Source organism: Rhinolophus sinicus, chromosome 5 (genome assembly GCF_057876585.1).
Source record: "Rhinolophus sinicus isolate RSI-liver-muscle chromosome 5, RSI-T2T, whole genome shotgun sequence".
Lineage (NCBI taxonomy): Eukaryota > Metazoa > Chordata > Mammalia > Chiroptera > Rhinolophidae > Rhinolophus > Rhinolophus sinicus.
Window position 1 is genome coordinate 103,946,218 of NC_142505.1, and position 24,638 is coordinate 103,970,855.

Genomic DNA, 24,638 nt, shown 5'->3' on the forward strand with positions numbered 1-24,638 from the left:
GATGTGATCCCTTGGCGTCAGCTTTTCAAACAGTTGTCTCTGCGCTCAGCCTCATAGGACTTTTTTCATCATTGGAAGCAGCTTCGTAAAAGCCAGAGCACGATGATTCTGCCAGTTTTCACTGTTAACAGATGAACTATAGCACTCCATTTATAGAAATGGAGGGCAAGGACTTTGGGTAGCTCTCTTTAGTCCTCAGGACCTTGTCAGCAGAGGTGGCCTGACGGCAACCCACCAGGCAGGTACCTCCGTGGCACCCTATTACCTACAGGTTGAGCTTCACAGCCCTCAGCCTGGCGTTCAAGGTCCTTCCAGTCTGCTCCTCCAAATCTCTCTCCTGACCTCCCTCTGGAAACTTCTGCTGTACCAAAGCACTTTGCTCATTCCCACCTCTGCCTCTTTCCTCGCCTGTTCCACTTATGAAGGTGGGATAGCAATTTCTCAGCAGAGGTACTACCCCTGCCCCTGCCTTGCCTGCAGCAGACATCACTAATCAATCACTTAGGTAGTTACTACCAACCCGTCAAATTATATCATGAAATGCATTTTCTGCGATAGATCTAAGATGTCCTTTCCCATTCTTGGCTTGATCTCTTTCAATCTTGTAGTTGAAAGGTCACTCCCACCTCTTGAATGCCTGGAGAAAAACTTCACCTACAGCACTCATTTTGCACCTGTCATTCAGCATCATAAGGTGTATCTGTCCACAGATCGGAGTTGCTCAACTCCAACACTAATGACACTTTGGGTGGGATCATTCTTTGTTGCTGGCGCTGACCCGTGTATTATAGGGTGTTTAGTTTAGCAGCGTCCCTAGCCTTTACCTGATAGACATCAGGAGCAACCCCCTCCCCATTATGACAGACAAAAATGTTTCCAGACATCGTTATGCCCTCCAGGGGACAGAATTGTCCCCAGGTGAGAAGTACTGTATCAGATAGATAGATAGATAGATAGATAGATAGATAGATAGATAGATAGATAGATAGATGATTGATAGATGATAGATAGATAGACAATAAATAGATTTGCCCTATTATTCTGAGACCTTCAGGGTGTGAACCATAATCATATCTGACACAGCTCCTAATACATAATAGGCGCTGAGTAAATATTTGCTAATTGATTGATTAATTGGGAGTGAGGAGGGAGAAATTGTCTGGGAAGGGAAAATCCTTCCCTCGTTTGGACTGAGAATTACACCATCAGTGTGTCATTGTTTTGGTTTAGCACTGCTGAGTTGACAATGCAGGGAGCTTGCAAACCAGCCAGCTCCACGCATACCCATAAACTGTGCCTGGGTGTGCTGGGACTAGCAGATCACTGGCAGCAGGGACAACTAGAGCTATTTGGGGGGAGTGGGGGAGGTGCTAGGAGAGGCCTGGTGGACAAGTTGGGCTTGAAGTTTAAAACGTGATGTGAGAGACATTCCTCACTCTTCATCCCTTACAAAGGAATCACGGGGGAAAACTGAAGAAATCCTTTTATCCACAAAGTAAGCATCCCTCCTGAAAACTCTCTTGCCTGGCCACCTGGTTGTCCATGAATGTATTTGTCCCCTTGCCCCTCCACTCCTTTAAGCATGGCAGCTTTGCAAGGGAGACAAAGGGCAGGGAGAGCTTGTATAAATCACCATCCGCAATGCAGCTCTCCAGGTCCGCAGGGAGGTTTATGTCGTCCTCTGCTAGTCAACCAAACTCTAACTCTACACTTGCCCGGCTGATCCACAACCTGTTCCTGGCAACCTGGAAAGGCGGCTGAGGTTGAGCATGGCAAGAAGGCTTTCATGTGCCAGGCTCCCCACCAGACCTGCCCGCTACTCCATCCTCACAACAGTCCTGTAGCCAGCAGGCACTGTTATCCCTGTTTCACAGGTGAGAGAACTGGAGCTCAGAGAGATACAGCAGCTTGTCCAAAGTTCCAGAGCAGGTTAAAGAAAACTGGGATTTGATCCCAGGACTCGGGATGCCCTGTCCGGGGCCTTCCCGGAAAACTGCTTCTATGGGAAACCAGATATACTTCCTAGAATGTGGTAGTGCTGTCTCACACCAAACCTTTCTTGATCTTTAAAGCCCCAAGCAATGCCAAAAATGGAGGAGTTATCTTCAGGTGAGCCTAAGAGCATAGTTGTTAAGAAAGCTGGTCTTATCTATGTAGCTGTGTGTCTATCCTTATCAGTTGATCAATCTGCCTATAATCTGCCAAGGTATCTCCATCTACCCATCCATCCATCCATCCATCCATCCATCCATCCATCCATCCATCCACCTATCCATCCATCCATCCATCCATCCATCCATCCATCCATTCATCCATCCACCCACCCACTCATCCACCCGTCCATTCATCTACCCATCCACCCATCCGTCTTTCCTTCCTTCCTTCCTTCCTTCCTTCCTTCCTTCCTTCCTTCCTTCCTTCCTTCCTTCCTTTTGTCTCTATACGTGTACAAGGAATGTCTAGAATGTTTCTTAGTATTTTAGAGGTTTATTGACTTGAATATTGAATATTCTTAATATTCAAGGTCAGATAAGAAGCATGATAAAGTGAAATTTACAATTTTCCTTTCTTCATGTACTTTGAAGTATTGCTTGATTTTGTATTAATAAGATTATATCATGTCTATAAAACAATAAAGTCTTTTTTTTTCTTTTCTAATGAAAACAAAAACACTCTGGAGTCAAGCTGAACTAGGCAAGTCATGTCACCTCTCTGCTCCTTGGTTTTCTCATCTGGACAGTGCCCATGGTTTTGCTGACATTGAAAGTCAGGAGGAATAATAAATGGGGAGCAGCGTGCACAGCACTTAGTAAGTGCTCACTGAGTGCTAACCATCCACGTACTGCTTTAGCTCAGTGTCTGATGCATCCATGTCCAACTAATATTAGCCCCTCCTCCTTCCAGTTATTTTCTTCCCTTGCCACATCCTATATAAAGTCCTTACTGATGGATAAATAGAGGGCTTAGTGCGCTCCCCAACACATCCTTAGCTCTTTCAATGGTAGTGATTATTGTTTTCCTTCAGCCCCACCCCCACCCCCCGCCCCGTGCCTCCTGCCTGAGATGAAATCTGTTTGCCACACCTTTTCCTGTTGAATGTTGACCTGGGTGTCATATGTAACCCGGATGCAAATGTTTGCAGGAGAAGGTGAGGAGCTGCTGAGGAGTCTCATGCTAGCAGTGCCTCTGGCTCCGAGTTTTCTCAGGGAGATGTGAGCCGAGGACAACATCATATAGTCCAGGACTCAAAACAGACTTTTCTGCACAGCCTTTCCTGAGGCATTCAGTGCGAAGCTTGGAAGACCGTCATGGGTGTTTGTGCCGAGAATAACTCCGGGTTTCTGAAACTCCTCTTTTTGCAATCACATTTGTGAACTTCCCCACCCACACCTCCACGGATGTAATTAGAAGCATTTATAGAAATCCTCTTCTATTCAGGTAACAACTGGGGTCTCCTGAATGATAGCCTGGCGAGCAGGCTTCTCAGGTCCCACGGACTTGAGTGTCTTTAACCAGAGACTGGGAGCGGCCAGAGAAAGCCCCCCCTTTATTCAGCCCTGAACAACAGGGAGACAAGCCCACAGAACTTGATGACAAAGGAGATCCATGTGAAACTGGAGTCCACATCCATGCCTACCGTAGGAGGGCCAGAGTCTGCTATAAAATTACCATTTAGTGAGAAACACTTTGCTAAGGAGTGGTAACACTACCACGAATGAGGAAGAGGCAACATTAAAAACATAACTTGTGTTTTTCATGGACCCATGACCCTGGGAACAACTCCAGTACAGGGTCTTAGAGATGGCCTTGCGTGGTAGCACACAGAAACCACCTCTCTAAGAGGGGTTTTGGAAATTCACAGCAGCCAGAGTGAGCTTCTTAAAACCCTGAATCCAAACTCTTGCCCCTGATCCCCACGGGCCCACAGGATATGGCCCCCGTCTGTCTTCTGACGTCATCTTATACCGCACTTTCCCTCATTTTGTACCTTCCAGCAATGCAGGCCTTCTTTTGGATCCTCCAGCACTAAGCACATCCTACTTCAGGGCCTTTGCATCTGCTCTTCAATTGCCCCTAGTGGTCTTCTGCCAGGTTTTTGCATGACCAACTCTCACCATTGAGATCTCCACTGAAATATCAGCTCTCTAAGAGGCGACCTTTGTCTCCTCTTTTGAAAATAGGTCCCTTCCCACTCCATCTCTATCTCATTGCTTTGTGATATTTTCTTAGTAGTAGATATCACGCCTAAAATGATCTTACTTATGTATTTACTTGCTTATGGTATTTCCCCATCCCTGGCCCTCTACCCAACGGGGATATGAGCTCCCTAAGAACAAATCCCTTGTTACTCTTACTCATGGCTGTATCCCTAGCACCTAGAACTGTGCTGAAACATAGTAGATGCTCAAGAAATATTTGTTAAATTAAGGAATGTATGAAAGAAGGACCTCACTCTGGTTTGCTCTGGAGTGTGCTCAGAGTAGAAGAAAAATTGTTTCATTTGTGAACTCTCCTCAGACAAAGGTAGTTTACACATGACCCTGACATTCCAGAGTTTGGGAAGGGGGTGGTCCCTGTAATGTTCTTTTAGAGATGGGGAATATTGTAATAAATTCAGTCTCTTATCTAGCAAATATTTATTATCCCATACCACGTGCAAGTTCCATTCTAGATTCTGGCAACACAGCAATGAATACATGAACAAAAATCCCTCTCCAGGTGGAGCTGTCAGTGCTGACATGGAGACATGGTGGATTTATGAACAGAACACAGGTTTTGGAGTCAGAAAGGCCCAGGTTGTAATTCCTGCCCCACCATATGCCAAACGTGTGTCTAGGCAAGCTAACTGACCTCCATGCGTCTCACTCTCCTCACCTGTAAAACAGGCATAAAGCTGACCTCATGAGAGTGTTGTGATGATTCATGGAGCACAAGGGATGAATAGATGGAAGTTGCTGGCCTTCCACTTCCCCTTGGGATTAAACGTCCCATTATATTCTTTGGAAGATTTAAAGTGACCCCACACTACAGAGCCAAATGCACAAGCTCCAACCAGAATCAGAAGGTGTTAGTTTCAAAGGAAGAATGTGCGAGCAACGCAGGCCCCTCTCCAGCCTTGATTCAAAGCAGCCTTGTGACCCCTTCCGCCCTGCTCCTCGTCAGTGAGGACAGCTCTCTGGGAAACGGCGTGCCTGTGGTGCTGGCCCTAGTGCTGCTTAGAGCTGATCCAGCATTAAAGCCCACAACGCCAGGCGGGGTTACACAGCCAACTCTACAGGAGTGGCCATGTGCACACATGGGACGTGTCAGGGCACGTCCAGAGGGCACAGCCTCCCAGCAGCACCTCTCTGTTTTCCTGTGGTGTCATGCCTTTGACATGGAGCCGGTCACACGAAACCCCTGGGTCTGTGCCCATCAAGAGTTTCCTGTGAAGGAAGGTGACTTAATGGACCCTACCCCAGGGGGATCCCAGGCCACCAGAGAATGCACTGCATGAGGAGGCAGGCACTCTTAAAGCCGAACGGCTGGGGGACTCAGTTTTCGGTGAAGACAGTTCGATTTCACGCTTTGAACAATTTGTCCTCTTCCTACCTGCCAGCAAAGCCCCAAATAAAAGAAACCTCCCAGCATGCTCTGCTCCAGGAGGCACACACTCATTTTACTAAAGAGCTGGACTTGGGGAATGTGGTTCACCAGCACCAGAGGCAAAGAGTACTTAGATATTTGTCCCCAGATGGTGTTGGGAGCGCTTGACGGGTCCGCAGACAAGTCACAGGTAGGTGGAGTCATCGTGTCCTCGGCCCACATCAGGAATTTCACTGATGTGCCTAGTTTCTCTGGAGCAGAGTCAGCAACGATGACAACAGTAGTAATAGTTGATCATGTTCTAAGTGCTTTACACAATTTCATTCTCACCCAAACTGTATGATGTAGGGAACATTTCTATCCTCTTTTACAGAAGAGGACACTGAGGCACCAGGCCCCGCCCAAGGTCACACGACTAGTAAGAGGTAGAGCTGAGAGATTTGAACTCAGGCTGTCTGGCTCCTCAGCCCCCCACCCTGATGCTCCACATCGTGGCAGAACCAGATGTAAGCTCTTTGGGGCACAGCCTTAGCCATCCTGCCAACTGCCGCACTCAGGCACCTCGCACAGTGCCCAGAACTGGATGGTTGCTAAGACAGAACGCATGCACGAGTTCCCCCAAACGTCGCTGCCAACTCCCAGTCTGAGCTGCTGACAAAGCTCTAAGATGAAGGCAGGGGTGGGAGAGTCCCTGCTTTTCCTGACACCAAGCTTCCCACCTCCAGTCCTGGATCGACCATACAGACAGCGTCAATTCCACCCAAGAGTTAAATCGGTTACATAACCACATGGCAGACATGGGGCTGAGTGGAGAAGCAACCTAAAAGTGGCGTTGGGCCACTCTTAGTCACCAGAGGAAATAGGTGGTCCAGTAGATAAAACTTTGCATCTCCCTCTGAGCCTCCCTCGGCATGCAAACTTTCCTTCATCTCTTTCCTTGGTGCTTTCTATATTTTATGTTATTTTGGTCGTGCACATTATTTGAAGTTACTATAGCAATGTGTCACCAGCGGGTATCGCGTAGTAATGTTGGCATTTAGTTAGCAAGCTCCCGAAGTTGGCTGCTTCCCTCCCTTTCCAATCTCATCACTCCCACTAATCTCAGGTGAGTTGGGGGTGGGGGGGCAAATGGGGGACACATTTGCAGCAACCATGCCCGCCTCCCCTGTTTTGTTTGTTTTTCAAGGCCAGGAAAACTGATAGCCTCTTCTTGGTTCACTGAGCGCTTCAGGGGTCCTGGCTGGGTGTTTGCATTAAGAGGTGGTTAAATAGATATGTTTGAGTGTTGGCCTTATCAATGTGATGATGGTGACGATGATGATGATGGCTTCTTATGCAAAGGAAGAGAATGATTTGGGGAGGGCTACCCTGCTGACCACAGTCCCCTAAGTTCCCCGTTAATTAATATGAATCACACAATATCAGGTTTTTCTTTTGCTCTCTGGCCGTCACACAGTGAAGAGACCCTGACGATTTTCCTTTGGAGCTTCAGCTCCCTCCCAGGTGTGCAAGACCTCCCTGCATCCTGACGGGCAGAATTAATTAAGAGGATTGATTGGCGTGGATGGCTGAAGAGGCTTCTCTGAGGCAAATAAGCTCAAGGCGTTAAGTACCCCCCCCCCCCCATCAGCCAAGCGTCTGTAATGATCGCACTTCTTTCTACACGTTTGACCTACTTTCAAACCGTGTCTCCTCATGCTGTGATTCATTAGCTACATTCTAAACCACCCCGATCCCCGTCGAGGTGACTCTGCCTGGTTTGTGCCAGCATCTCTGATACAGTTTCTCTCCAGATTTTAATATGCCGGTGCCCCTGGTATTCTGTTTTAAGAAGCAATTTCCCATCCAGGTGCCTGGCATGCTGCTTGGGGATGGATGAGTGGCTGCCTCGCACCTTGGTAGTAAATATGTGTCCGCTGCAAAACTGCTGCCCAGGCTGGAACAAGGGGGGTTCTCACTAGCGTGGACTGCAGGGGATCCCTCCATCCCACTGTCCCCCACGCCGTATTCAGGCTTTCCCACGTTGCTGACAGGGCTGGGAGTTGGGGCTCCTGCCCTATAAAGTTTGAGCTCTGTCACCGTTAGAAGGATCTGAGTTGCTAGGCAAATGCAGTCTGATCAGCACCCCTGCCCCCAATTCCTCTGTCTCTTTCCAAACATGTAAAACATGGTGGCTGTGGCAGGTCTCAAACTTGTGAAAAGGGGACAGGGGCAGGGAGCACAGAGGCGGATTGCCGTGGAGAGAGAGGCTACTACTGAAAAAGGGCTGCACGGCAGAGAAGCATCATGTTTTTCTCCCACTCTATCATCGCGTGACAAAGAGGTGTTTCTTTTTTCTTCTTTTTTTTTGTAGTTTAAATGACAGGAGGAGCCTTTTCTAACTCTGAACCTGCTGCCGGTGTCTCATGCCGTTCCACAAATCAATCAGTCCTATTGGTGTGATTTCTGATAGATTTAAGACTAAGGTGGGCTAGACACCATAGCAGGAAAAAAAGGGGTGCTTCCAGACAGAAGTAAGACACTGTCATTTTTCATTAGCAGCCAAATGCAGGTAACTTGTCCAAACTTCAGTCGCATCACACTGCAAACTGAGTCACATCGTGCACTCAGTTGGGTTTTTCTAGGTAGTAGTTAGAACGGGAAATGAACAAGCTGGAAAAAGTAATTTTGACTGATCGGTGAACTGTAATACCCCGAGCAAGTCCCTTATACAAAGATAATGGTTTCTTTGTAAAATGGTCACTCTCTCTAGGTGGGGGCTGGAACCCCGTCCCCCTTTTATGGTTTTAAAATAAAGCATGGAAGCCTCTCTAAACAAGGCTTCAGACAGCACAGCCCTTTCAAGGTAATTCCAGGCGACTTGAGCTCCGAGGTTTGTTTTGTGCTTTTTCCCCCCTTCAAATTCAAATCAAGCCATTGCAAATAACAAGCATTCAGTATCTATGCATTTGGGGCAGCCTGCAGCTCTGACAATGGTGGATTTTCCACCACACACCACCACCACACACACAAGCTTATAATCCCAGGACTTCTTTAAGCCAAAGCTTTCAAAGTAAACTATTGTCCAAGAGACGATAGCATTTTCTCGTACAGGATCATCGATCACAAAAAATAAAACCTACCCACATCTCTTACCTTGAAGCAGTGAAATTACCTGCAGAGGAGGTACTCCCGTTCCTTGCAGAACGAGCCAGGCTCTGGCCAGCAGCAGAATTACTCCAAAAGAAGCAATAATAAGTCCTTTATGTTGTAATTTTCACTGTTTATACGCAAGAAGTGTAGTGGGTCTGCTCACGTAGGAATAAATAAAAAGCCGAACAAACTGCTCGGCAGCTACCATGTGAAAAGAAAAGACCTCTAGTGGCCACAGGCTGAATTCTTTGAGGAAGGGAGAGGAGATGGAGGGAGTAGAGGAAATACACAACGTGTGTGTGATCTCTCTCTCTCTCTCTCTCTCTCTCTCTCTCTCTCTCTCTCTCTCTCTCTCTCACACACACACACACACACACACACACACACACACACACACGCGCGCGCACACACCTCTCGGATGCTCAGGTTTCTCCCTTCTTGCATCCAGCCTGGCCAGAGGGATAAACGATAAAAGCCTATGTCCTGGTCTAAGTGGGACCTGGTTAACAGTGATGTTGGAGCTCTGCTTTGAAGGGGACTGATCACGTCACAAACTCAGCACCAGCCCGGGGCCTGGGCAGGAGAAAGGGTCTGACTTCTGGATGGTTTAGGCCGTTGGCCCCAGTGCAGAGGCTCAAGGTCCCCGTCATCCCAGAGTCCCAGCTGTGCGCTCTCTGCCAGCTCCACGTGTTTTGTGAACACATGTGCTGTGTGTGGTGGTCCCTAGCAGGCAGGGCTGGCTTCCTGGGCCTGTGATTGGCTCCAAGGGCCCTGCGGCTGTCTTGAAGTTCTGAATAATGTTTTAATAAGGACTCTGCATTTCCATCGCATTCTGTTTCCCCTAATTACGTAGCTGGTTGTGCTGACTAAGAAAGCATCCTGTCCCGAATGTCCTCATTGGGAAGAACCTAGAATCAAAGGAGAATCCCTCCCTATCTTTGGGAGCTACTTTGGGGAATGTGAACTTGGGGAGCAAAGACTTCCTGGGGAAGAATGCCAAAGGGTCTTCCTGGCGGCATCATGGCTTTCCCTCCACCACTAACGAAACTATAAACATGTAACTTGGGAAAATATTTTTTATTTCACCTTTTTGATATTTTTCTAACCATGGAGGTTGGTATTTGGGGGGTGGGGTGTTTCTGTGTGTGTGTGTGTGTGTGTGTGTGTGTGTGTTATCATTGTTGTTTTTAGCAAAGACAGCCGTTTGTGATGCCAAACCCATTTTTGTGGTTCAAACATAATCAATACTTGCAGGCCCACCTCTCTGGTGCATATTATGTCCGACCCTTTAGCAGCAGGGCTCCCTGAGACACCTGCGTCACATCAACAGACCATTTTCCGCAACTTGTTCTTGACCCGGCCAGGTGGGGCTTCCCTGGGCCAAGACGGCAGCCCCAGTGAGAGCTTCAGGGGACAGTCTGGAGTGGATTTGTGGTCACCACTTCCCTTAGCAGACCTCCCTAAATGCTGCCCACAGACACTAGGCCAAACAGAAAACTCACCCTAAGACAGACTCACAAACTGGGGGAAGAAAAAGTAGAAAAGGGTATGGTGATGGGTTCTGGGGTGTGAATGGATATGGTTCTTAGTCCTCTGATCCCACAAATCCCAGACCCATCTGGTCTGCACGTCGTTGCGTGGATTTCCCTCTTGTCTGAATCCCTCTGGGCACCTGGTCTGCTTGGCAGATCAAGGGTCTTGCACCTTTGCCCTTGTGGGTGTTAGTCTTACTTTCCCAGTGAGAGCATGAACTCCTAAAGAGCAAGGACCACCTCTTCTCATTTCTTTTTCCCTCCGTGGCCCTTAGCAAGTGCGGTCCCTGGTAGCTGCCGGCTTCTCCTGGTGGTCCAAGCACGGCCCCGGTAGAGAACTTCAGGGCCCTGAGGGCTCTAGAGGAGCCCTTGGGTCCTTCTGACACACCTCTGCGGGCAGGTACAAGTGGGTGATCGTCCCACTTTACGGACGAAACAACTGGGGCTTAGACATGTACAAGTATTTGCAAGAAAATCAAACTGTCTCCAGGATCGTGATTGAGGCTGGGTCTCCGGGTACCAATGTAGTGCTCTTTCCCCAGTGGACTAGTGGCTGGAGAGGTAATGGGCTGGGTCTTGTGTTCTGGATCTGGAGCTCCTGTTACAGGCACGTAATAGGTGTTCAGCAAATGCTTTGAGCTGATGAATGAGCTGATGAATGGACCATAGGAGACATCTCTTCATAGGGAGGTTTCTTACGCTGATCTGGTGAGGAGATAATCTCCATCCCTGGGGGACCTTTTTATACTTGCCTGGCATGGTTGGGTGTTTTCCAGTCTAAAGGCAAGGAAATGTAGATGTATCTCATGGCCCTCCCTCCATGATTTCATAACATTTTTCTTTATTTCTTGCAGAGTCACTTTGTGGCATGTATGACAGCTATCTTAAACCAGATGGGCGACCAGCACTATTCCTTCTATATTGAGACCTTTCAGACCAGCTCCGAACTTGTGGTGAGTCTATAGGATGGATGCTGGGGGGTGGGTACGGGGGGGAGACATGTCACACTCTTGGTTCTCAAGAGTTTGGGGCCACAATGGCTCCGCCATGGACCTTGAGTCTGTGTATGTCTAAGTTTGCTGACATGATCGTGTGATTCCCTATTTCTCGTCCCCACTTAGGTCGTATATATCTTCTGGAGCCTGTCTTCAGGCCATGTCAGAGATGAGACCCGGATGTCTAATGCAGACATGGTTTAACAAATATTTGTTATGAATCATGGGCATTCTGGGGCTTAAGGGCATGAATGCTGGAGTCACACAGGGTTGCATTGGAACCCAGGACTTGTCACCAGCTGGTTGTGGGACCACTGACAGGTTAACCTCTCTTAAGCCTCAGTTTTCACATCTGTAAAGTGGGGATAATATCGTTTATATCACAGGGTTGTAAAGGGGTTAAATGAGAGCACAGTAGCCCTCACATATTAAGTGCCCAGTAGAAAATAGCTAATATTACACGATGATAACAAACGCATGGAGGGAATTAGCCTGTGAGGCCCTTTCTTCTTCTAGAGTCTCGGTACTCATTTGCTGCAGGGCTATCTGCCTGGGCCCTGTGGCCTGCAGGTCCATATTTCTGCAGCAGATGACTTCACCCACCTAGAGCCCAGCCTGGGCTGTCCCCAGGGTATAGGAGGCCCTTTCCCTCAGTGTGGTTACCTTTGTCTTTGTCCCTTTACTACGGCCATGTTCAAGGGTTCTGCTGTCAGGGGCTCACTTTCAACTCTCCTTGGAGGAACCAAAGGCATTGGACCAACTTCAGAGAATGACCCATAAAAAAAAGGAATCCTTAGGAATCCAATGTGCTACCTTTCATTCAGTGGAGAGACTGTCTCCTCACTGGAGTAGGATAGGCAAGAAATGGAAGCTCTTTCTGAGTATACAAAAATAAAACACAAACAAAGCTAAGTAACCCAGGATCCTCCCCCTCCAGGTTTTCTATGTCTTGGGACATGGGACTAAAGAGGCTAGATTCGTCATGTTTGACCCTTAATGGAAGGAAAGGTGGGAAGAAAGAGAGTTTTCATTATTGAACGTGTACCCTTTCTTATGGAATCGTCACAGCAGTACGGCACAGGTGTCATCACTCTCTTTTACGAGGCTGCGGCCTGTTGGATCACGGCCACGTAGCTAGTATGGGCAGGGGTGGGACCCAAGCCTCCATCCAGCCCCACCTCCGAGCCACATCTTCTCCTTCAGAAGCCAGGGCGTCCATCTGTGAGCCAGAGGCTTCTCCATCCCGGTAGGGAGGGCATGCGCCTGAGATGACCCCACACTGCCCCCACGGCGTTAAGGATGAGTAATCGCACCGTCATCAGCAGCGTGGAGCGCTCGGTGGGCACTCGCCATGCGCCAGGCTCTGTGGGAGCATCTCGGGGTCAGTGTGCCCTTGATTCTTTCTGTGACCCTCTGAGGTGGACGCCACCCCCACTCTGCTGAGGCAGAACCTGGGACTTAATGCACTGACATCATTTTCCCCAGAAGCAACGATTGCTGGAAAAGAACCAATCTTATTTCTAAAACTTTGCAATTTTGCGTGAAGCAGTGATTTTCAAATTATATTCCTCCCAGCCTTACTATCCTCTACCATAAACACAGAGAGAGAGAGAGAGAGAGAGAGAGAGAGAGAGAGAGAGAGAGAGAGAGAGAGACTTCAACCACAGCTCTTCTACTTATTTTATATCTTAGGTTCCAGGTAGGATTTTTCTTGAACAAAGAATTCTGCTCTTAAAGCCATTTGCAAACCACAGGCTTAAGGAAAGAGCTCTGAGCAGATTTCCTATGGATTTTAAATTGTACCTAAAGCACACAGGTGGAGACGGTGTGACTTCACATCGTCCGGCTCAGGAGGGTCCCAGTGGCAGTGCTTCTGCTCTCTGCTCCTTGGCTCCGTCTTGGATGTGTGTCCTCCAAAGATGGAGAACGAGTTTGTCCGCTGCAAATCTGATGGGCTGCACTGAGGGCCACTTTGAACCTCTTCAAAAGAGAGGAACAGACTCCCGACCGTCTTTGCTCTAAGCAGCCCAGAACGTCTCTGGGACACGTGAATGATCTGTGTTTCCAGTACTGCTAATTAGATGTTTCTTTTAATAATAGTTTGTTTGCTCAATGACCTTGGATGCTTTCAGATCGTGCATATTATTTCCTTCTCAAATACGTATTTGGGAAGATGATTATGAAATTGCTACGTCAGTGACTACATTTACTTTACTCCCAAAGACAGAATTAACGTGCTTTGAGAGTGTCTCCGCATTTCACACCCATGTCCCACTTACGTTTGTGACACAGTCTCCCAATAACTCACGTTCAGCTTTCAACTAAAAATCTACCACCATTGGTTTCAATGGATTGACTCAAAGAAAGGCTGTGTCCCTTCCCTTTCTGCCCCTCAAAAAATAGTAAAGAAATAGTAGAAAAAGCCAACAAACTCTTTGCACTTTCAGTCTGTCCCTATAAAATAAGATGACAGGTGTGTGTTTTTGTTTTTGTTTTTAATTTTGTTTTGTTTTTACTATTTCAGGACTTCTTGATGGAAACATTCATCATGTTCAAGGACCTCATCGGGAAAAATGTGTATCCTGTAGATTGGATGGCCATGAGTATGGTTCAGAACAGGTGAGCTACGTGTACTTCCTGACAGCCACGCCACCCTGGCAGTCACTTACAGGGCGCAGGTAGAGAGAAGATGGCAGCGCTTCTCCCTGGGGAACATACGTGGAGGTGTCACAGCTCCTTTCTTTCCATTTTTAAATCCTGGGAAACTCCTCACCAACCTCGCTTTTTTCTTAAATTTGTTAGTCCTTATGCCTTTTTATTTACCAATCTTCAAATACCAGTTACAACATCGTACTTTGGAGGCAAAGTATTATTGCAGTCTCATTACAATTATTTCAATTTTTTTCCACATAGAATATATTCTGTGACATATGGCAAAATAAATTTAGGAAACATTGGATTAAACAGCTTTGATCAGATTTCTGTGCTGCAGGACTTCTCAGAGCCTTTGATATGCTAATGTGATTCTCTAAATTAAGGGTTTAGGATATAGCATTTCACAGATTAATTTGCCCATGGAACCATTTGGAATGCATATACGTATGTCTCTGTGTATACATATAATACCTATTAGCATCTCATAGAATACCAGTGGGACTCAAGTATAATTCAGATCAAACATGGCCCAGTACATTAGATAAAAGTAATTATAGTAATTATAAGCAATTTCAGTCTTTAATGCCTTCCTCTCAAATAGTATTATTTCAAGCAAATTAATTGAATTCATAACACTCAGCAATATTTTACAGTATTCCCTTTCTCCATTCCTCTGTGTCTCAGTGTTTCTCAGATCCCATGGTTTACCCAAGTCTCTCAGGACCTTATTCTCAATTCCTATCCACAGCCTCCTTGAAACGGGGTCCTCTTGGCTCCTCTCCTTCCTCTCTATCGCTTTCCTTGGGCTTCTTGTATTTGTTTTAGCTGTTTCCCATGGAAAGCCCTTCACTCTACATGAGCTAGAAGTTTTTTCTCTCTGCCGATCACCCTTGTTCTAGGTCTCAAAAGCCAAGAATTGTCTTGCAAAGACAGAAATACCCGCAGAAAGTGGAAGAAGGGTAAACACGGACGTAGCAAAAGCAGAATTCTCTCTAGTGGGAGGCAAAGTGGGAAGACGGTGAACATTTTTATATATCGGTAGTTTTATCGTTGGATACAGTCTGAGAATTTCTATCTCATGTATGTCTGAGTGCTGACTCCAGTCCCAGGTGGCCTCCGGTCCATGCTTTTCTGTCCTCTGAAAAGCTGCTCTTCCACTAGCTGGATCCCTAAGTGCCTAATCAGGTGACATGATAAACACACTCCCCACAGTGCTCTTGGGGCCAGCTTTAGGGGCTGGTGAAGGGAAGGAGAGGTTTGTCAAGGCAGAAAGAAGTACTTGTCCATGTATCAGAGCCTGGTAGGAGGAAGAAAATCAGCCCAGTCTGGGCTCACCTTGCCCTGATGCTCTGTTCATATCACAGAGAGGGGAGACTGGCTTTTGCAATGATTAAAGTGTTGGTGGGAAATTAGCCCCGACCATGTTGTGGGTCAGAGGCAGGTCCCTCCCTAGCCTTTATGTCAGGGCCAGCTGCCTCAGTCCCTGCACTCTAAAGGTTCCCGTGCTTGGTTGAATGCCCTGGGGTCACCATCTTGAGATTCTAAATCATTTTTCAACAAGGAGACTCACGTTTATATTGTGCACTGAGCTCAGCAGTGTGTCGCTAGCTGGTCATTGCGTATGTCGCTGCTCAGCCATCTTGTGCTATGGTAGGAACCAGCTCCTACACTGTGTCTGAGTCCTTTCACTGTCTGTCAGCTCCTCGGCAATGTCTGGGGGTTCTGCCAAATTACATGACCTACTCTGTCCTTGAGATGCTTTCAACTACGCAGTGTTAGCTACCATTTCGTACATCTGTGACTTTGCAAACACTGTGACTCCACTCCCCTCAAACGCAACATAAAAGCTCCCTTCCAATTCTTGACCATGTAATTTCTCCTTTGCGGATCTTTCTAAGATTCTCGCATGGTAGGAGAATATGTTTCCCCTCTGTGTTTCCACGCGCACCCATTGATAACACTTACCCTAGTTATCTCCTCAGACGATCGCTTCTGCCTCTAGAGAATGGGCTTCTTGAGGACACGCACTGTGTCCAGTTTATCTCTGTGTTTCCAGCTCCTGGCACAGAGCCTGACATTCATAAATGTGTATAACGAGTCTGTGTATCCAGTGGGCACTGATTGATTAGGAGTTGAAAGAAATCTAATCCAAATTTGCCTAAGCAAAAAGAGAATTTATTGGCTCGGACTACTGAAAGATCCCGGAATTATGGCTTCAGGCATGGATGTACCTAGCTGCTCGAACAGTGTTATAGGAAATCTGTGTCTCTACTTCTGCTGTCTTCTCTGTTGGCATCGTTCTCAGGCAGATGCTCTCATTGAGGTGAGGAAGATGGGCTCTGGAAGTCCCAGATACATGTCTTACTGGATTAGCGACAACAACAGAAAGAAAAAGCCTCTTCTTCAATAGGTGTAGCAGAAGTCCCAGGTTGATCTTCAAAAGCCTGGCTTGAGATACAGAAGCCCAACAAGAAACCTCTGTGGCCAGGAGCATAAATGTGCTGTTTCACTAGGCTTGGGTCACGTGAAACTGGAAGGCGATGGTTAGCTCCTCCCAACACAAACGAGGCGCTGGGGGAATCGTTGTGTAGAGGAGAGTCTCATCAGTGCGCAGGCATCTGAGGCAGTGTCCGGGGGACGTGAACCAGAGAGGCTGCAGCCCGACTAGGCCAGCCCCCACATCTGACTAGTGACAGTCATCCTTGAGGAAATGCAGTGAGGCGCTTTGGAGAAATGTCCCCTCCTGAAGTACCAGCTCGCTATGTGCGGACTTTACTTTCTTGGGCGGACAGGCCCCCAGAGAAGATACAATAAGCCTTGTTTCTTCAACCCTAGGAAATTAGGATGTAATTTTCTAAGGGACCTAAGAAAGTGGAACTGCCTTCAAAAGAGCAACATTTGTATCTGTTAAGGATCAGCTCAGTACTTATGTCTCTACATTAAAAAATAAAACAGTTGGGCTCAGAGACACAGCCTGAGTGTCAGACTTCTTAGTTCTGCCACCTTCTCTTTCTTGGGAAGTCATTTACTCTCTTGGAATCTCCTTAGCACAGTGCTGGTACCTCAGAAGAACTCGCTAAACGGAAGCCTTGCCATCTCCAGGTGCAGACAACAAACTTAGCCTTGGACCAGAGAAGCATGTACCTATCGTCACCCAGAAAAGATGCCTGTTTTTCTCCTTGTGGGCACATCGATTAGTTAATAGATTCCTTCATCTTCCGGCCACAGTGCTCCCTTACTGCATGTATAGAGCGCTTGAAGTTTTCTCACTGTTTCTGCATCTTGTGCCATGTTATAATAGCTAACGTGTTAAGTACCCATCTCCACCTCTGCTGTGAATACTTTGCACATATTGGCTTCTTTACTCTTCACAACAACTTTATGATGAAGAACTATTATGATCCACCTTTCATCTATGAGGAAACTGAGGCACAGAATAGATGAGTAACTCACTCAGTGTTGCACTGCTAATAAGAAAACAGAGGGGCCGTGCAATCAGAGCCCATGTTCTTAATCTCTACTCCTTTAGCCTGTAAACTAGTGAGGCTTGTACATTAAGTGCATTGTGCATAGGTGCCAACTGCGCATATATGGTCTCAGGTAGTTGAAAGAAGCCCAAAAAGGTAACTTGCTCAAGGTCATGCATCTTGTTAGGGAAAGATTTCAACATAGATTGGACAAACAGATCATGGACCACCAGATCAGTATTCCTCAGATCACCGTTGTGAAAACTGTGGCAGCCTGAGCTCCATTCATTCATGTGGCCAAGGCAAACTTCCTATGTTGGTTAGTCTGTACATTACAACTGCCTTCCCTTCCTTCCTTCCTTCCTTCCTTCCTTCTTCCTTTCCTCCATTACTCCCTTCCTCCTTCCTCCCTTCCTGCCCTATTATTTACATATAGTTATAATTTATCTGTTTCCATAATTTCTCTATTATCACTTATGATTTATGTATGTATGTATGTATTCATCATATATAATTCATCTGCTTGTTGGAAGAGGGAATGGCATTTTCCAGATTTGAATGTCTCCTCAGCGGGGTGCTGTTTGTGTATGCAGACATAGTGACATGTCTACTGCAAGAAATACCGTCTGTTAGAGCATTTTTCTTTTTGGTAAGATGCAGCATTCAGTAAGATGTATTTACATGACATGGTTAATTTTTAAGTGATCAAGTTCTTTATAATATTGTAAATCAACAAAATTATCCTCGGAACCTCTTTTCTCTTCCATCTACACCTTAATTGGGAAGTCCAGCATTTTGAGGGGACTTGGGAATTTATACACAGCCCTAAAGCTTCTCTAAATGGAATCAACCAACACATATTTATAGAGTGTCCTAGACATTCGGGACCCTGGGGAGTGGAAAGACCCATTTACTCCTTTGTCCCGGAAGGCAGGGGGCTTACAGTCTAGTTGGTGAGACGGTGCATATGCCCAGGGTGCTATGACCACGTGCTGCAGCCACTGTAGTGAGTTCAGAACACAGAGAATGCCCAGAGCAGTGAGGGTTTACCACTGCCCGGGTTCAAATCCTGCCTCCACCAGTTAGTTCTGTGACCCTGGATAACGTTGCTTAATCACTCTGACTCAGTTTGTCTTGCTGTTAAATGGGGCTACTAATATACCTATCACAAAAGATTTGTGTGAGGAACTAAATGAAATGAAATAATATATATAAAGTACTCAGAACAGGGTTTGACATATAGCAAGTATTTCATAAGTATTAGCTATTATTTTTATTTTCACATTCCTATGGTCTGGGAATACCCAAAATGTTTCACAGCAGAGACAAATCTGGGCTGGATCTCGTCTACCTTTATCAACGACTTATTTCAAGGTCTGACATTGTCCTAAGCTCACAATAGGCCCATAATTAGGAGGTCACAATAGCTGACCCTAGGAAGTTGAGCAGGGCCGTGCCCAGCAATGCTATGGCAGCTCCATCAGTGCTGACAAGTCATGGGTGCCCACCTCCCCTTCTTCTGACCTACATGAATTTGCAGTGCCTACACCTTTATGTAGACCCCACCTCCTCCAGTCAGTGTGGGTTCTTTAGCCAGAACAGCACACCTAACCCTGACGCCCAGCTGGTCACAGGAGTCCAGATTCCAGGAGCTTTGCATCCCTAACTGGAATCCCAGATTACTTGAGAAGCGAAGGTCAGGGGCACTTGGGGTGAGCCATGCCCTGACACTCAACTGGAATCTGCTGAGTCACTCTAACTCTTAGTGCATGGTTGTGAGGAAAGCAGCTTAGAGGCTCTGGGAGGATGGATTTCTCACTGCCTCAAGGGGAGGGATAAGAACTCCTTTCTCCTGGCCAGCTCTTTTATTTCCATCTTTAAGTTTTGACCAGCAGAATCCCGGAACGTGCCGTGAGCCAGCATGGGAAATGGGATTCAGAGAGACCTTCTCCTTCCCTTGGGCATTCTCACCAAAAGCACACGCCCACCTTCTGTTTCCTCTTCCATTCACATCGTACAAACTGTGGGTGTGGGATGGTTGTCACATCCGGCTGTTTTCAGCCTCAGATCCTCCTGCCAGAGCTCCAAGGTGGCCGGGCAGTTAAGGACCACCACTGCCATTTGCTGAGGACGCCTGTGTGTGCAGGCCCTGGGCCACCGGCTCCCTACACCGCAATCTCGTTTAATCTCCGCAGTTGGGGCAGCTAAGACGCCCAGCACTCAAGCTGCCAGCTCCAGGCCACAGCACAGAGTGGGCATTTGACCTGGAACAGGCTTGCTCCTCCGGCTCTGCGTGCCCCTCCCATTCCTGCATGCAGCCCCAGGACTCCTGTTTGTGGTGCATTGAGGCCTGCTCGGGAGACAAAACAGACAGACTCTCGGTTGCCTCCAGTAACAGGATTTGTTCTGCTCCACGGCGGGGAGCAGGGAGCTGGGCAGCGGGTCCAGGGGCTGCGGTGAGGCTGCTTGGGGAGCGGTTTTCAGGTGCCAGCTTCAGGGTTGGCTCCCCTTTCTGCCAGCTTCTTCCTACTCACAGCAGCTGACGCTCTTGCATACGACGTCCGCTTCCTCACAGAATCACCTGCTCACGGCTTCCACTCAGAGCCCCGGTTCACTGCACTCCCCCTGCTTTTTCTGCTTTGGGACTGCCTACAGGGCTTTGATCTACTCCTCTCCAGGTCTGGGTGCCCTCACTGGGTACCCAGAAGATCACCCTTAGGCTGCTGGCTCCCCACGGAAGACTGCCCGAGTCGAGTGTTGGCCCTGCACACACCCAATAGCTGTGGGCAGGGCAGCAGGCAGTAGGGATAGTGTGAAAAGGCTCTGTGCATCGCGGGCACACGTGCAAGCTGGCCTCCAGGGAGCCCGTATGTCTTTCTGGTTCATTGCAAAGGCTTCAGAGAAAGAGGAACCTGAGATTGGGTCTGACTCTGCTGCTTTTTAGCTGTGTGAATGTGGGGAAATTATTTGATCTTTCCAGTGCTCAGTTTCCTCTTCTGTTAAGTGGATGTAGTAATAGCACCTACCTCCGTTTGTGGAATTAAATAATGTCTGCAGAGCATGTAGCACAGGGTATAGGAATGATAATTAGGAATCTTCTGTCATTGCTGTTATTAATAAAGTGAGATCACAACTTGTGTTGAACAGAATTACAGAGATTTCCTTATGGACAGAGCAGCGTGGTGCTTAAATACTGACGTTCTAAAGCTAGCATACCTTTCTTTAAATCCCAGTTCCACATGTACTGGCTGGGTTTTTGGGAAGCTTACTCACATCTCTAAAATGGAAACAATATCTAACTCAGGAATTAGTGTGAGAATTTAAAAAAGGAAAAAAGAAGGAATCCATGCAAAGTACTAAGCATGGAGCCTGGCTCGCTCCCGGTCGCTGGGGCTGTGATTGTGATCGACCTTATAGAGCCTGCTACGTACGCTTCACAGATGAGAAGCAGGGAGTTTGGGTTGAGATGTGATGATGAATTTTGTTGTCAGCAGTTCAAGTTCATTGTTGAAAGTAGCAGCAAGAGTTGAATGTGTTTTCATTCTTAACCCTCTTCATCATATTAGTGCTAGACTTTAAGTACGACTTGTTTTTTTAAAGAAGAAAAAGGAGAAGACAAAAGACCTACTTTGTTAAACCCAAACATGGGAAACCACACTTAAGTGATGTTCTGATTCCCAGAGGCTGGCTGCAGAAGAATCCAGAGAGAGAGCGAGAGAGAGAGCGAGAGCGAGAGCGAGAGCGAGAGAGAGAGAGAGAGAGAGAGAGAGAGAGAGGAAACTTGATTTACTGTCCCCCAGCCCCTATCTGCCACCAATTTCCACCATCAGCGCTGGGGGCTGACCAATTTCTGGTAGTCGCACTGGCCTTTGAGAGCTGGAGACAAGTTTGGGCCAACAATCAAAACAATGACTGTTGTTGAAACTACTGACAGGTTTGTTGCTGCTGAGAATTACAAAATTCCTCATGCTGGTATCATATTAGAGAGTCCAAAATGTTTATACATAATATGACAGCCACGCGATGCATTTCCATCTGGGAATCAGATACAGATCTTCAAGGAAAAAGATACACATGTTTCTTCAAAAGTATAGTAGCACATGACAGAAGAGCAGAACCAGAGAAATCTCACTTTCTGGCAGCCTGACAGGGTGGCAGATTTTTGTGGGTCTTTTATTTCCTGTCTGCACATGGCCCTGCCTGCTTCAGAACGGGTGGCTGGCTGCTCCCTGTCCTCTGACTGTTCATTTTGCTGTCAGTCCCTGCCTTTGGAAGAAAAACGAAGCAGCCCAAAGTGGCCCTAGCTGCCACGTTACTATTATCCCCATGTATCAAGCGCTGTGCTCAGGGCTTACCGTGTATTCACCATTACATGCTGCAGTGACCCTAGGAAAGGGGTTACATTGCTGCTGTTTCAACAAGCAAGGAAACTGAGACGTCAAAGGTGATATTAACACGTCCCCAACCCACACAGAGGGGAAGTGGCCAAGCCAGAAATCACATCCAATTGTGTGTGTGTGTGTACGAATCTTGTGACCCCAATACCAGGATGCATGCCATCTTTGTTCAACATTTAAGTGTTTAAGGAACAAGTAGCCCAGAGTTCCTTACGAGTAATGTCAGATATTGCAGGTGCCATAGAAGCCTTACCTACGCTCTTGGCCCACTCAAAATACTTGCTGCTTTCGTGGACATTTCCCATGCGTCCCGAGAGCGTCCTACTTATTTCATTCCCTGGGCTTTCTCTGGCTGCAGGAGAGCACTCAGCCACCTGCAGGGCAGGCCAGAAGTGCTAAAAGGGACTTATTGTCCATGTAAGAGCAACTTCTAACCAGTGAGGGGCTGGCATTCATGGGTAAATAGCCCAGCTTCCTCCCCCTGGGAGGGGACACATCGGATGTGCAGGTGTGTTCTGTACAGTCTCTCAGAGGTTCTTCAGCAGAATGGAGTCCCAGTTCTTACCCACAGCAATAACCTTTAACTAAACACTTCCTTTACTGGCTGGCTTCCTGTTGGGTCTCAGGTAGGCCAAACAGGCATTTTGCCTGGGTCAGCCACTCAATAGAGAAATTGCTAATTGGCCATGTTCATCAAAAATTATAGGCAAAATTACAGGTACGAGCTGGCCACTGCCCTCGAAGGTTTTACACACACAATGGAGATTTGGCCACAGTTGGGAAGTGACTGCAAACATCCAGGAGAGAATGATGGTGGCTTAGTTCAGGTAGTGGGACCATGAGAAGTAGCGAATTCTGGACATGTTTTTAAAGTCATGTTAAGAGGATTTGCTGACAGGCCAGGCGTAGGATGTGGGAGAAAGAAAAGTCCAAGATGCTACCAAATTTCCCCCCACCCCCTCTAACAATTAGAAGAATGGAATTGGCCTTAGTTGGATGGGGAGGCGACAGAAAGGGCAGGTAAGGAGAGTTGAGTTTTGACATGTATTGATTGAGATGCCTGTTAGTCATCCAAGTGACGCTATAGAGCAGAGAGCCGGAATGTAAGCTAGAGCTCAGGGAGAGGCCCGGGATGAAGACATATACACTTGGGAGTCAAAGGCATGTAGATTGGAGAATAGATGAGATCACGGCGGGAGCCTCTGATTTCAAGGAAAGTACAATCTAGTGCAGGAGACACATTACTGAGTCAGACAAATCAATCATCCTACAGCATTACGAATGCTGGGAAAGGAAGTTGCAATGAATAGCCTTTGGGGAACACAAAGATACAGCACACCCTGCCCTAAAAGAGATTGGAAGGAGAGGGGTATTCAACAAAGGAAGAGCAGGGCCATGTACTCCGAAAACAACCAGAAGCACAGGAAAATAGTGAGAAACGAGTCTGGAGAAGAAGATTGGGGTCCAATCATGCAGGGCACTGACTGTGAAAAGACAGAGTCTGGGCTTCGCCTGTGAATAGCAGGGAGCCGATCACGTGGGTGATTGACATGTTTGGACCTGTCCTGTAAGGCCAGGGGCTCTTGAGGTTGGCGGCGCGACCGACAGGAGACTGCAAGATTAGTCAGTAGGACTTGGCCAGAGGAAGGAGAGGAAAAGATGGACGGGAAGACATTTAAGAAGAAACACAATTTGACAACAGGCGCCAGAATGTTAAATGTGCATAACATTTGATCGGTATTACCATTTCGGGGAGAAGACTGGAGAAGAGATGCTTGTAGGAGGTGCATGGTACACAGAGAAGAGTGATCACTGCTTATAACAAAATGGCTGTGGGACAACAGAAAGGTCCATCAATAAAAGTCTCATTAAATAAACTGTTATGCATCCAAACAATGGAATGCTTTCCAGTGTAAAAGGGATGATATATCTGAGTTCACTGGCATGAAAGGAACACAGACGCTATTGCTGAGTACAAAAACAGACTGTGAAGCAGCATTTATTGTTTAACCCCATTTATCAAAATGGTATCTGTAACATATCGTTTGTGCATATAGTCTAGGGAGACCTTTGAAATTAGGTTCTTCAAAATGTCAATGATGGTGGTCTCTAGATGGTAGGATTTGGTGGTGTGCTTTTTGTTTATTTGTTTAGGGAGGGGCAGTTTCTCTATCTTTATGGATGGCATGAATTTTCTGCCCTAAGCAAGTAATTGTTTAAACAAAATCGTATACATTTTCCAAAGAAAGTCAAACAGATGGTCCTTGAATCTTGCAAGGTGAACATGGCCCCATGTCTGCGGTATGAGCAGGTGTTACAATGTGGTCAGCTGACCTGTCCCTTGAGTGTTTGGGACCCTCCCTGAAGGCTCTTGGTCTGGGGCATGTGGGAGGGGAGGGATGTCTGAGGCAGCATGCTCACGTGGTCCGGTGATCTTCTCCCCTCTTCCAGAGTCTTCCTGAGAGCTATCAACAAGTTTGCAGAAATCATGAACCAGAAGTTTCTGGAACACACGAACTTTGAGTTCCAGGTGAGTAGGAAGCCCTGTTGGGGGCTCGGGTGCCCTGGCAGGGCTGATTCTCCATCAGGCAAACCTCAAAGCACACACAGATATGCCCGGGTCTCTGGGGGCTTCCACACAGGGGTGTGGGCAGGGAAGGAAGTAGTCAGGGTTTGGAACCGGCCCTTGACTAGTCATTAACTGAGCAGCATATGCAAATGTGACTGCATAATGAATCTTGTGCTAAAGAGCAGACTTGCAGAGGGGGTGCCACCTTTTAAAAATGGATGACATTTTCTTACTTTATTCACTGGCGTCTAGGAAGCCACTCGTAGACGCTGAAAAACATAGCTCTCATGTACATCTCTGTGACT

The 24,638-nt window shown here is 47.2% G+C and overlaps 2 protein-coding genes across 3 annotated transcripts in view; one reads left to right on the plus strand and one right to left on the minus strand.

The window, feature by feature from the left end:
- Window positions 1-8,935, minus strand: part of INSYN2B (inhibitory synaptic factor family member 2B) — a 107,588-nt gene extending 98,653 nt beyond the window's left edge. For both annotated transcript variants that reach the window (XM_019741025.3, XM_074313882.2), the window contains exon 1: window positions 8,722-8,935. The gene's annotated coding sequence lies outside the window, so the exon portion shown is untranslated. The remainder of the gene's footprint in view (window positions 1-8,721) is intronic.
- Window positions 1-24,638, plus strand: part of DOCK2 (dedicator of cytokinesis 2) — a 362,510-nt gene that overhangs the window by 264,709 nt on the left and 73,163 nt on the right. The window contains exons 28-30 of the mRNA XM_019741000.3: window positions 11,105-11,203; window positions 13,770-13,864; window positions 24,216-24,294. Coding sequence (XP_019596559.3) covers window positions 11,105-11,203; window positions 13,770-13,864; window positions 24,216-24,294 — 273 coding nt within the window. The remainder of the gene's footprint in view (window positions 1-11,104; window positions 11,204-13,769; window positions 13,865-24,215; window positions 24,295-24,638) is intronic.